This window comes from Calidris pugnax, unplaced genomic scaffold, assembly GCF_001431845.1.
Source record: "Calidris pugnax isolate Ruff unplaced genomic scaffold, ASM143184v1 scaffold54, whole genome shotgun sequence".
NCBI classification, from domain to species: Eukaryota; Metazoa; Chordata; class Aves; order Charadriiformes; family Scolopacidae; genus Calidris; species Calidris pugnax.
Window position 1 is genome coordinate 2,000,616 of NW_015090864.1, and position 13,338 is coordinate 2,013,953.

General features: G+C 39.6%; 1 protein-coding gene across 1 annotated transcript in view; it reads left to right on the top strand.

Annotated features, from left to right (window-relative positions):
* OBSCN (obscurin, cytoskeletal calmodulin and titin-interacting RhoGEF) overlaps positions 1–12,871 on the top strand; it is a 201,805-nt gene extending 188,934 nt beyond the window's left edge. The window contains exons 100-101 of the mRNA XM_014944927.1: positions 4,961–5,003; positions 8,503–12,871. Coding sequence (XP_014800413.1) covers positions 4,961–5,003; positions 8,503–9,994 — 1,535 coding nt within the window. The 3' untranslated portion in view covers positions 9,995–12,871. The remainder of the gene's footprint in view (positions 1–4,960; positions 5,004–8,502) is intronic.
* Positions 12,872–13,338: the final 467 nt, after the last annotated feature.

Genomic DNA, 13,338 nt, shown 5'->3' on the forward strand with positions numbered 1-13,338 from the left:
TTAAAACAGAAAATAGATGCTGTGTCTGTTTCTCAGCTCACCTGCACGGTGGGTCTAAGTTTTGCCTGATTTATCGTTGGTTCTGTGAAATGACTATTGTCAGAGTCTTCTGACGCACCCAAGGGCCTTTAGTTGCAAATATTTTAGTTTTTATCCTCCTGCCTTTTTGTACTGTTTATTATACTGAACCAAACTCTACTGTCACAATTTGGGATACCATTAGTACAGTGGTTTATGAGCCCTGACCTGCAGTCACTGATTGTCCAACACCATGGGTCTCGAAACCAAACTTCTTGTCATTAGCTTTAAATTCAGATTATGGGGATTTGCTGATCCTTTGGAAGGACCAGATCCCCAAGGGATGGAAACCACTGGACTAAAGGACCCACAGCTTGGGCTGCAAGCCTGAAACGCTGAGTTCCGCTTCCAGCTTCACCTGCACTGAAGTCAATGGAGAGCTGCTTTAAAAATCCTTTTTTCTGTGGCTATTGGAAGAATTTTAGACACTTTAGAAAAAAATTGTAATTGAAAGAAGATCCTTCTCTTTGACTTCAAGTTGACTGTCTGCTTTGCACCCTGCTGCTTAACCTACACATGGCAGATCTGGGCTGCTGTGCTCTGCCATCCCCTTTTTAACGTCTTACCATTGCAGTCCGTTCATCCCAGGCTCACTAACTTGTTCGTTTTTTAAAGAAAAACAAAGCCCAGTGTTTTTCAAAGGTGTTACCTTCTCACCAGGGCAGACAGGGCCAGGACGTACAATGAGATGGTTGATGGTAGGGGAAGGAGTCAGCTACACAGGTGGAGATAAGCAAAGCCATAAAGAAAGATGCTGGGTGCAGCTACAGCCAGGCAAGAGGAGTTTCTTCATAGTCTCACGCAGAGCTTTGGGCAAGTTATTTCATTGCCTTCTTTGGTAATACCCACCTTAGAGGGAAAAGCTAAAAATTGGGGTGCTCAGATTACAGATTGCTTTAAAAATGTAGAGGAGTGTTAGATCACTTTGTGCTGCCCTGTTACTGAAGAATTAAAGCACAGGAGTTTGTCCCCTGACCTACTTAAAGTTCCCTGGTTGGGGTGATGTTTAGGATATTTACCTTGTTATTTTTATTCTGTTGTCATCTTCGATTAGTCTCATTTTTGGGTTGGCCACGTGGTTTTCAGTACAAATTCAAGAGATCACAATCTGCCTCTACAACCATCTCAGTCACCACAGGAGGGGAGAGTTTTTATTTAGAGAGACTGCAAAACACTTGCAGTTCATTCAGACGACTTAGGAAACTGCATTGTGCCCATGATATGCTCATTTTAAGATTGGCTTCAGCAGTTCATGTCAGATTTGTCCATCTCCTGTAGCAGGTGAATCTCCCAGGAGTAGCAGCAGAGGGATGAAAGCAGATGAGGGCTCCTGTGGTTTATGCCAGCAGCAGTTACAGTGCAGGAAAAATAGGTTTACGCTTCTGTAAGTGGAGAAAGCAGACTTAAAATTTGTAATAAAGACCATAGACCATAAACCAACCTTCATCCATTCAGAGCAACAAGAACTGACTTATCCTAAGTGTTTCATCAATTGTAAGTCCATGATTTAACGTATTAACCAAAGAGGAGTCTAGTCCTGTAGAAGCACTGGCTGATCTTAATGCTTCCAGCTTTTAACCTGCTTATCAGGGGCTCCTGCTTTGCAAAGCTGTGTTCCTAAAACGCTATCAGACAAGTTGAAATGATAAATCCGGTGCTAAAACGGATGCAGAATATTTTCCTCTCGGGGAAAAATAAAAAAAAAAAAAGAAAAGAAACCCAAATTCTCTCATCCTACTTTCATGTGGTTCTATCCTTCATATGGGGTTGCTGAAATCCTCCCTCACACCTTGATAGCACATATAAAATTGATCTGTCCTGTGCCAAACTGCATCATCAGGATCCATTTACTATATGCCATTTACAGCTTTCTCATCCCAGGCCTGCTCAACTTTTGAACACATATAAAAATATAGAAATATTGCAGTCGATGAGATTTGGGAGGAACTGCAAGAGCAGGAATTAATAGAGTAAATGTGAAAGAGACTTCCTCTTACAGGGAGATTTCATGAAATACATATTTAATTATCATCTAAATACAGTTGCGTTTAAAATTATTGTATAAACCACCTATGATTAGGTGTATAATCAAATTAATTGCTACTCTTGCTGCTTATGGATTAATCTCATGATATTATTCAATGAGGTTTTCTAAAAGTTATGTAAAACTTGCACAATATTCATTTAAGGATTCAAAAATTCAGTGAAGATTTCTAACCTGGGTGCAATAAAGTGTTCAAGCACTCAGTTCACCTTCCATCATTGTATAATTAAAAAAAAAGTTTTAAATTATTTTAAAAATATTCACTAAGGATCGGTAAACAGCTGTATTGTAATTACGTTCAAGGATAAACATTTGAAAATCATTTGCCCTTTACTTACCCAGTGTGCTATAATTTCCAAACAGACTTGGTTTAAACTCACCTAATTCTGTAGTAACTCCTTTGACTCTACTGATTTAAAAATTCAGTGAAGATTTCTAACCTGGGTGCAGTAAAGTGTTCAAGCACTCAGTTCACCTTCCATCATTGTATAATTAAAAAAAAAGTTTTAAATTATTTTAAAAGTATTCACTAAGGATCAGTAAATGGCTGTATTGTAATTATGTTCAAGGATAAACATTTGAAAATCATTTGCCCTTTACTTACCCAGTGTGCTATAATTTCCACATATAAAAATATAGAAATATTGCAGTCGATGAGATTTGGGAGGAACTGCAAGAGCAGGGAAATCCTCCCTCACACCTTGATAGCACATATAAAATTGATCTGTCCTGTGCCAAACTGCATCATCAGGATCCATTTACTATATGCCATTTACAGCTTTCTCATCCCAGGCCTGCTCAACTTTTGAACACATATAAAAATATAGAAATATTGCAGTCGATGAGATTTGGGAGGAACTGCAAGAGCAGGAATTAATAGAGTAAACGTGAAAGAGACTTCCTCTTACAGACACAGGGAGATTTCATGAAATACATATTTAATTGTGAAAGAGACTTCCTCTTACAGGGAGATTTCATGAAATACATATTTAATTATCATCTAAATACAGTTGCGTTTAAAATTATTGTATAAACCACCTATGATTAGGTGTATAATCAAATTAATTGCTACTCTTGCTGCTTATGGATTAATCTCATGATATTATTCAATGAGGTTTTCTAAAAGTTATGTAAAACTTGCACAATATTCATTTAAGGATTCAAAAATTCAGTGAAGATTTCTAACCTGGGTGCAATAAAGTGTTCAAGCACTCAGTTCACCTTCCATCATTGTATAATTAAAAAAAAAGTTTTAAATTATTTTAAAAATATTCACTAAGGATCGGTAAACAGCTGTATTGTAATTACGTTCAAGGATAAACATTTGAAAATCATTTGCCCTTTACTTACCCAGTGTGCTATAATTTCCAAACAGACTTGGTTTAAACTCACCTAATTCTGTAGTAACTCCTTTGACTCTACTGGAAATTATTCCAGATTTTTATACGCATAAAAGAGACGAGGCTCTGCAAGGGAAACATAGAGCTCTAGGTCAGATATTAACATCAACCTTTGCACAAAATTCTTTTCATTACTGTGGAAATTGTTGTTTTACCTAGTGGCAGAAGAGAGCCCTTGGAAGTCAAGTGGAAGGAAAATTAGGTTAAATTAGCTTAAACTATTCCATCAAATATTGTAAATGTATTTTTAATTTTCAGTCAGTGCAGTTTTGAGACACTATTGAAAACATCAGCACCATTCATAAGTTATTTAACAAATAATACAGGCACTACAGGTTCCCTGGGCAAGAACTGTTTTGTGATTTTATAGATATATTTTTAAGTTGCAGTTCACTTTCAATCGTACCAACCAAAAATTACCAGAGCTAATTTATTATAGGCTGGCTGGAAGATTGCAAACCAATTGCTGGAAAAATTACTTTGAGATTAAATTTAGGGATTTTTTTTAGAAACTTTACCAGTTTATTAAATGAAAAGTGGGGCTTGCTGTTGTTTTTTCTAGTTCTCAAGTAGGTACAGCAGTTCAGAGCGTGTTCAAAACAGTCTGGTTCAAACTGTGTCTAAATTTTATTCCAGCAGGTAGGGTGGAAACCTCCCCAAAAATGTCTATTAGCTCTTCTTATTTTTAAAAATGTCAATTTTAAGAAATATTTGCAAAATCATTAAATCATTTCTTTTGATCTTGATATGTATCAACAGCTTCTAGTTTGTGATGGGACAAGGGTCAGGAAAAATTGTAAATTTTAGCAAAAAAAGAGATGGAGTAGACACAGGTGTGTTATAGGGCTCTCCTGGATTTCCTAGGGTTTGGGATTTTTTTTGATGCCGATTTTCTGTACTGATGATAATGATTTTAGTTTTCATTGTTATCAGCTTGGATTTTGCATCTAGTCCACAATAGCTTGGAAACTGTTCAGTGTTTGGGGAAACTCTTTTTTCTTGGAAGTCAAAACACAGGTTAAAGAATTTCAGCTCTCCAGGATTTTCCTGATGAAGGCATTTTCAGGTTTCTCACACCATCACTACCTTATTATAGGAAAAAAAAAATTAAAAAAAATGGACCTTGTTTTCTAGCTTTGACCTGCCAAACAAAAATGTCAGAATCTCATGATAGAATAAAAAGATTTTGCAGTATTGTTCTCCACAAAATATTTAATTTCAAAGCCAAATCATTCACTGTTCAGAGAGCGCTCTGAGTTCTCATTCTTGGTCAGAAACACTAAAGATGATGCTGGAAATAACCACAGAAAGCATGGATGGGATGGTACAGTTGTTTTTTTCACTCAATTTTATTTTGATTAACTGAGCAAAGTTAATTTAATCATTTCAGCTTTTGCCTTTCTTTAACCCCATGCTGTTCATACTGTTTTCTTTGTAGTCACTGAACAAGAGACTAAAGTGCCCAAGAAAACCATCATCATGTAAGTGCTGATTATTATTTTTTTTTTGGTAACATTTGTGTTTTGCCTTGCTGCCTATGCATGATCCAATAACAAGCTTGTGTTTATTGGCCATGCAAGAGTGTTCATTCCCATCCCACCAGATCTCATGGTATTCTGCGCTACGTGAAGTGACCACCTGAAAAAAAGTCTTATTATCCCTTTGTAAAAACAGCAGCACTGGTCTTAGACACAACCTGGGTCAGTTTTTAATGATATTACATGTGAAAAAAATCTACTGAATACTGCTAAAGTTGCACAAGAGTTCACAAAGGTAGAGTCTGACTCTCAATGTTGAAAAGAAACCACCTTTGAGAACTGGTTAATTGGAAAAGCAGAAAAATTTAACAAGTATCTCATAGTTTACAGTGATTTCTTCTAGCTTTCTACTTAAAATTCTTTAGGAAAGCCTTTTATGATGAAGCAGGGAGATGTGCACTTTTAAACCCTTTATTTCTAATATGAAATTTTGTTCTGATAATGACTTGGTCTGTTTGGATACTTTGAGCCTGGTTTATATTGGGTGCCTACAACATATAAAGATTAACTGCAGCAAAAAGTGATACTTTCTCAGTCATAAGTAGACAAGAATATCAGCCATTAAAATCTTAAGGTATCTTCTTGGTTTTAAGTATCATAAACAAATACACAATAAAACTGTTTCATGTGCTAGAAGGGGGGGCATTGTCCTTCTGGTAGGCCATCAGAGCACCTCCAAGCTATTCAAGTCATGTCCCAATGGTAGTAGGTGACTCTACAATGGAAATTTTGGGGCAACACATTCCCTCAAGAGTTGTTCTGTTGCTAAAATCAGTCCTTGACTTGGACATGATACTAAATTTCACTTCTTTTACTTCTGTTAGATGGTGAGGAGGAACTGTGAAATGACAATTCAAATACTGTTAAGAATTGCTTATCTTTTATCTCTTTGATTGTTCTCGATGATGACTATTTGTTATAACCCATGCATTTAGCCCATTTGGAACCAGTGGCTTATAAGAAGACATGTCCCCCCTTCCTAGCAGCTTCCACCTCCAATAGGCAAAGAGCAGACAGGAGAGGCAGGAAGGGGTTCTGCCTTCTCCCCTCTCTCTTGCACATCAGTTCAGTTAACATCTCCAGTCATTAGACTTTTTTTTACCCTGCAAAGACGTGAAAATGAAGCTATTTCTGCCTATACCATCTCAAGGACCAGGGTTCAGATACCAGTGGGGTAGCTAAACAGAGATGTATTTTTTTATATCATGTTCAAAAATATCCCAAGGAAGTCCTGATCAGCAAGGAATCACTCAGAGCCAGACCACATTTAAAGCTTAGTAAATCCCATCTTTCTACACCTCTCTGCCTGTAAATCACCCGGAGGGATGCTTTTATTTCACATCTCTCCTTAGTCAGCTAATTGTCCTCCTTAACCCTTTATGATTTCAAATCGCAAGCAGCAGAATTAATATTGGATGATTAAATAGTACTAAACTAAGACTGAATACCACCAGTTAAATTTAAGGCTGCAGCTCTAAAGGAGGTTTGTACGTTTATGAGTGGCATCTCAGAACAACAGAAATTCCCCTCCTTTTGCTAGTGGATGCAGTCATAAAATTAGAGCGGACCTCAGCTGGAATTGGGTAAAGTTTGGAAACCACCCTTTAAGGGCACATTCCAGCTCACCTTAATGTGTAGCGAGCTGAGGAACAGAAGCAGTTTCAAAACTAGAAACAGTCGTTTCAAAATTACTAGTAAAAAATAACAGATTATTTAGTGATGAGATTGAACAATGTTTATATCTGCAAGTCCCAGACCCAAAAGTAAGCATTTTAACCTTGAAATGTAGAGCAAAGTCTAGTGCAAGGACACATGGATTCATTCTCATCTTTATCTAAAACGATTTCGTTTTGTGTAATTCAGAAAGGCACCAAGGCCATGATTAAGGCTCTGCATACATCATAAAGCTCTATAGTAAAATTGCAGAAAACTTGGCGAAGGAGTAAAGCAGTAGAAACGAGCAGTAGAAGAGAGGGTGCTCTAGAAGAGAAGAAATGTCATTGTAGCTGATCCAGTCCTGGACTTCCCAGCATCCTCAAAGGGAGAGATTGATGTTAGAAAGAAATCTGATCTCCATGGGAGAAGGCAATGCCTCTCCAAAGACGAGACCTATAGGTGAGAAAGGCTACGAGAGATCTAAGAGGATTAGTCTTCCATGATGATCGGAGAAACTCAACAGGAGAAACAGGCTCTCCTTTCCCAAGGACTCGTTCCACCCTTCTCTGTATCTCAGCACAAGAGCCAGAGCAGAGACGGCTGGAGAGCAAAGGTGGTGACTTTCAGCCCTACGTGGCTGTGACTAGAGGCTGGTGCAAAAGACAACACTGTCTTTACCTTCAAGTTTCTCCATGTAAAAAAGGCCAGTGAAAAACCTGCAGGAAAAATTCTATGTTAAACTTACAAATTTAAGAGCATTGAAGTCTGGATTTAGGTGTTCCTGTCCCCAGATATTAAAGCTATTTGATCCAATTTCCTCTGTAGCTCATTTAAAGCCAAAGCTTTTCCTGGAATGGGAGCCAAAGACTGTTTAAACTCAAGCTGTGTATCTATACAGGGATGCTGAGAAGTCCCAATTGCTTTGGATACATCAAAAAATCTAAAGTAAGGAAGGCCAGCAGAAATATACTGAGAAATGATAACTGTGCATCCCAGATTGATACATCTGATACCCCTACGTTAATTGGTGGTTGTAGGATCAGGCTGTGTCTGCAATAACGGTGTTATGAAGAGTAAAAATCAGTTCATTTTGTCAGAGAGGACCTCTTCAGGAAATTCTGACTTTCTTGCTTAGTGCCCTTTTAATGTAACTGGTCTGCACGTGAAAATGCAGATCTCGGCTCTCAAAAGAGTCTTTGATCAGCAAAGTAGAGATAACACACTTTATTAAAAAAGAAGAAACTGCTGACCCTATTGGAATAAAGGGCATTTTGCCATTGAGTTTGATGAGGCCAGGATTTGAGCCAAAGACACTCAGGAAAAGGTTAAATTCCTTAAGTGTTTAAAATTTTGGGGATGAAACTGCTACATGGGTCCAAAGTAGCACAGTAGGCAGTCAGCACAAGGACATGGAATATAGCAGGATCCAGAAGAACATTTCTCAGCTGGACATACTTGTTGTGTTCATGCACTCAAGGAGGTTAATGGAGCAGATCTCCTGGGGGCATGCTCCTAAGATCTTCCTGTGGGGTTGCTCCTAGGATCCGCCTTGGGGAAAGGGTGTTGAGGTTTTCCCTGGGTCAGAAAGTAAGTGGAGATGGGCATGTGGGTGTGTGCGTTGCGTGTGTACCCCTTCCAAAATGACACGCTTCACCAAAAGCTGGAGTGCTCACAAAACTAACCCCACTGTAGCGCCTTGACAGTCAATGGCATGTGCTGATGGAGTGTGGCTCCCCGAAAAGTCTCGTCTTCCTGCCAACTCCGTGTCAACCCTTTCTGTCATCAGAGAGGAAACGATAACCACTGTGGTGAAGAGCCCGAGGCAAAGGGGAAGGGTTTCTCCTGCACGCTCTTCTTCAGGTCACTCGCCTTCCCGCTCCCCAAGAGCGGAGCCAACTCCAGAGCCGGTTTATGTCTCAAAGATGAGGCAGCCCGTCCACAGGTATGAGCAGGAGGCAGCATCAAAGTCGGCTGTTCCCGTGCTTTTTGTCACAGAAGCAGAGGACAGGCAAGGAGCAGCAGCGCGAGACGTCGTCATAGAGACCAAGGTGGAAGAGAAAAAGCCCAAATGGGTCGAAGTGGAAGAAATAATTGAATTCAAGGTGAAAAAATCACCAAAACCTACAAGGAAAAGAGGATCTTCCCCAGCAAAACAAGAAAAAGACGACTCAGGGGTGTTAACATTCACTTTTCCCAGCTCAAGGCCTAGGCGTTCTCCAGAAGATGATCCAAACACAAACAACTCCAACAATAAATTGGTGGAACAGTCAAAATCTATGCCTAGTGACAGTCTCTCTGAGGCTGATATCCAGCCCTTGGTCTATGCAACTGAACAGGAAGGACCTCAAGTCAGCAACGAAGACAGAAGCTCCCCGTGTGGGTCCGAACAACTAGGAAATAATTCATTTATGGTTTATGGAACCGAAGGAAAGAGCTTCCCACAGGAAACGAGTGGTCACTATGGATCAGACGTTGATTCCCCGCTGCTTGCCTGTGGGGGCGAGCCTTTGATCTTCAGTTTTGAGACAGGTGCTGCAGACCAGCAGGAGCTTCTGTTCTCACCAGCGAGTCCAGAGGTTACAGAGGACGCAGATGACTTAGACCTGTCTTGGCCTGTTGAGGAGGGGGTACCTGAAGTAATCCCTGAAGTCCTTCCAGAAGAGGATAATGTCATTATAGTTGATGAACCAGAGGAACTACAGGCAGATGATGACCTTAGCACCCGGGACCGCAAAATCTTAACCCACAATGGCAAAGTATTAACTTTGGAGGATCTTGAAGATTATGTTCCTGAAGAAGGTGAGACCTACGGGTGTGATGATCAGAACCATTCGGCAGATAAACCCTGTGAGATCTCCGTGCTCCAGACAGAAATCAACGAGCCAATGATTGGGAAGCCAGTGCTGCTGAACCTGGGGAGACCTGTGGTTTCTGAGCCCAGGCAAAGGTTTTTCAGCCAGTTTGAGGAGCACGTTCCTGGGAGTGTGTTCATGTCAGCATCTAGAGTAACCGGTGTGCAGTCTTTAGGTCCCTCAAACATCTCCTTCCATGTGAGTGACACCTGTATGAGCATGACACCTGGAGTGCATGCAGCAGCAGCAGCTTCTCCTGCTCCCTCCTTCACAGTGAAACCATCTTTCTGCACCGAAGTCCAGCTCTCAGCAGATAATGGACAGTCAAGCTTTAAAACTGAAGTTTCCACGAGAACCCTCAGCTATGGGACTGTTGGCGAGCCTGTTACCTTGCACATCAGCACAGAAGACCTCTCCCAAAGCTGAGCAGATGCAAGCATAATTTTCAACACAAAATAAAGCAGCGTTTTTGAAAAAAAGAAACACTAATCAAAATTGTTGTAGGTGAGGGGAATTGGTGGTAAAGATGACAAGGTAACATGTATGAGGGAATATCTTTGAGGAGAATATATTTAAATGTATTTAAATATGATATGTCGAGCTTTTCCAGTCTTAAAGGGAACATGTCTGTCAGAACAGTTTGTAATTTAAAAAGCTTTGATTGAGGTGAACATATATCATTCCATAGGGGAGCGGTGATGGTAGGTTTAGGTAAAGCCCGATTCTCCTGCCTATGACAGAAATATAAATGAATAACTGCATTTTCGTCCATGAACTTAAAAATTACTTCAGGTGCCAATTTGTAAATTATGGTGTGGCAAGAAGGTGAAAGTGCCTAAGCTTTTCAGCATCCTTTGGCAGCCCAGGGTAGCAGGACTGTCTCCAGCTAAAGCAGTCTCCTGTCCCTGTGTGCGCCCAAAGGTCATGAAGCTTCACACTGCTCTGACTCTGCCGTATGCTTCTGACACCAATTAGCTCCATCAAAATTTCTTCATAAACCTTTCAACATGTGCAGTCTGGTTAAATTATTTTAAACTTCTGCCACAGAATGAAACACATAGAAAATATTGCATTTACTAGGGCTGTTCAGACCTTTTGGTTGAAATCCTGATTTGACTAAAGTCAATGGTGAAAGACCCACTGACTTGAGGAACCAAGGATTTCGTTGTTCTCTTCTGCTTTATGTAGAAAAAGAGCATCCTTTTTAAATTACTGCTATTTTCAAGTCCACTGCCTAGATGTCTAAAGATGTAGGTTTCGTTATTCTGCATTCTAGTGCAGTGGATCTATAAACCATATCTTTTAAAATATAGATTTACCTAATGTGCAGCAAAAGATTAACGTGCTGCACAAAATGACTTCTGTATCTATAATAAAATGCTAATACTTTTATAAAGAACCACAAATGTGGTCTTTGTCGATAAATATTGCTGGAAGAATTTTTGTTCTCCTGTACATGCCAGTGGTGAAACGTTACTTTTAACAGATTGATGGATAATATTTCCTATATGTAGTAAGAGGAATTCACCACTGAGCTACGGCGAAGCAGCAGGAGCACAAAGACAGCTTTAAAAAATAAAAAAGAAAGGAAAGAGATACTTACCATAAATACATTGGGCTGCTTGGAAACACTGACAGTTGCAATTGCATCGTATTACTGTAACCATGTTCGTGGAGCTGTCTTGTAGAGGTATTGCCTTTTGTTGAGTTGCTCTGGAGCTTTGCAGCTCAGAGGGAGTGCTGATTGCCTGAGGAAGGCTAAGAGGCCGTGAGCATGACCCATTCCTGTTGCACAGACCTTCCTCAAGTTGCTCAACCCTGGCAAGGAATGAGCTCACAGGCCCAAAAATATTGGTCCCAGTTGAAGTCAGCTGTCATTGATCTTGGTAGGACCAACACTGGCCCTCTCTATCGTAGACAGAGATGTGGGGTAAAAAATCCCAACATCTTGTCCCAGCTGAATTGTGTAGTGCTGTTGCTACAGAAAATGTTTTTGTTTAGATGGTGCAGAGAAACCAGAAATGCTGAATTTCTAACTAGCATGAAGAAAGGGGATTGAGTGAGCTTTTGCCTTGGAAATGTTGACGTGTGATGTTGCCTCAGTGTTTTCCAGCTAGGTAAAATTGTGAAGCTTTTTCTGGAGTTCTCCGGGCAATATTCCCACTAAGCGGGAGTGAGTTCACAAAAGGTGCTCGTAGAAAAGAGTACTTTATTTTCTTTTCCTTCTGTGGATGCACCTTGACTGTATACTGACTAAAATGAACGTAGTGATTTCACAGCCTTTTACTTTCAATATCCAAACAGGGCGTTATGTGTAATATCCTGTGCACTACCCTCATGGTATAGGATGCTTTTCCAGTGATTACATGTGGTGAAAGAAATCAAGCCTCTTTTATGTTACTCTCCCATTTTTTATAACATCTCCTTGGTTTTTACTGTTTGTTTTATAATTGAGCAATACAATGGATATATATTAGTGCTTTTTTCATATATTGCACTCTACATTGGAAAGTAACAAATACACAACAGAGAAATATTTTCAAACCTGAAAATATTTCTTTTTTATTGGGCCTGATTCTGATCCCAGTTATTCCAGTATCAATCTAGAAGAATTCCACAGAAGGAGGTGGATTTGATTCGGATTTACAAAGATACTGAGATGCTGAGAAAAGAATTGGCCCTATTATAGTCTGCAAAAATATAATATCAAAAAATAATAAAGATGTGTAAAGGATCATGGAGGTCTGCTCCTGTTGTGGATGATGCTCAGGTTGGAGCTGCAGGATGCAGCTGAAAGGTTGCAGTTCAGATGGTCATAGAAGAAACACCTATAATTCGTTTCATTAGCCCAAAGCAATTGACATCTGTTTACATTTTTGTTTGAAATTTAAGCAAAAGAGAATAAATTGAAAGGAATTTTTAAAATCGTATGCAGGATTCTGTTCAAAAAGTGAAAGGTTATGAAAAGTTCATTACATATACTTTCAAAATGTTTTCCTAGAGGTTAAAAATTATGCTTGTAAGTGATTACAGTATGTAGATAACTAATGAGATGTGTGGGAGTTTATTTCCTGTAGATGAAATCATACAGCTGTATTAAAAATTTTAATACAAGGAATGTTTTACTAAAATTCCTGCAGGTGAATGGGTATTAATAAAGTGGAAACTTCAGTTTGCTTGAGATACAAAAAGAAAAAAAAAAAGCCACCAAAAAAAAACCCAAATAAAAAAAAATCAAATGCAAGATATGCTGTTAGATGCTGAGTTTATATCAATAAATGTCTTGCATCTGCTGTCACTGAACTCACTGGCTTCTTGTGTTCTTTTCTGTTCATGGCACTCGATAGTCCATCAGCTCAGCCACTTTTCTCATTGACTTCAGCAGGAGCTGGGTTCCAACCCAGGAACCCAGCTCCAGCTCAGCTTCTTCTGGCCACCTTCAGAAGTGTTGCAGTGAAAGAACCTGTATTTAGGGAAACTTCCAACCCAGATCTAGGAGTCAATAATTTTGAACAATGCTCGTTCTCTTGGGTCCTTCTCTCAGGCTGAACTGAAACCTCAAAATGTACATCAGTCTGGTGTTCCTTGTTATTGGCTGAAGGACGTGTGGGGCGGCAATGTTTATGGTTAAGATTTTAGAACTGGGAAATGGGCTGTTCATCAGGGTTGTGCCCTCACTGCGGCTTTAGTTTGAGGTACCTCAGCTAATAGTGAAGTTTCTCATAGTGTGTAATATCCCTAAACAGGATGGAAACAGGGAGGAAAGTGGT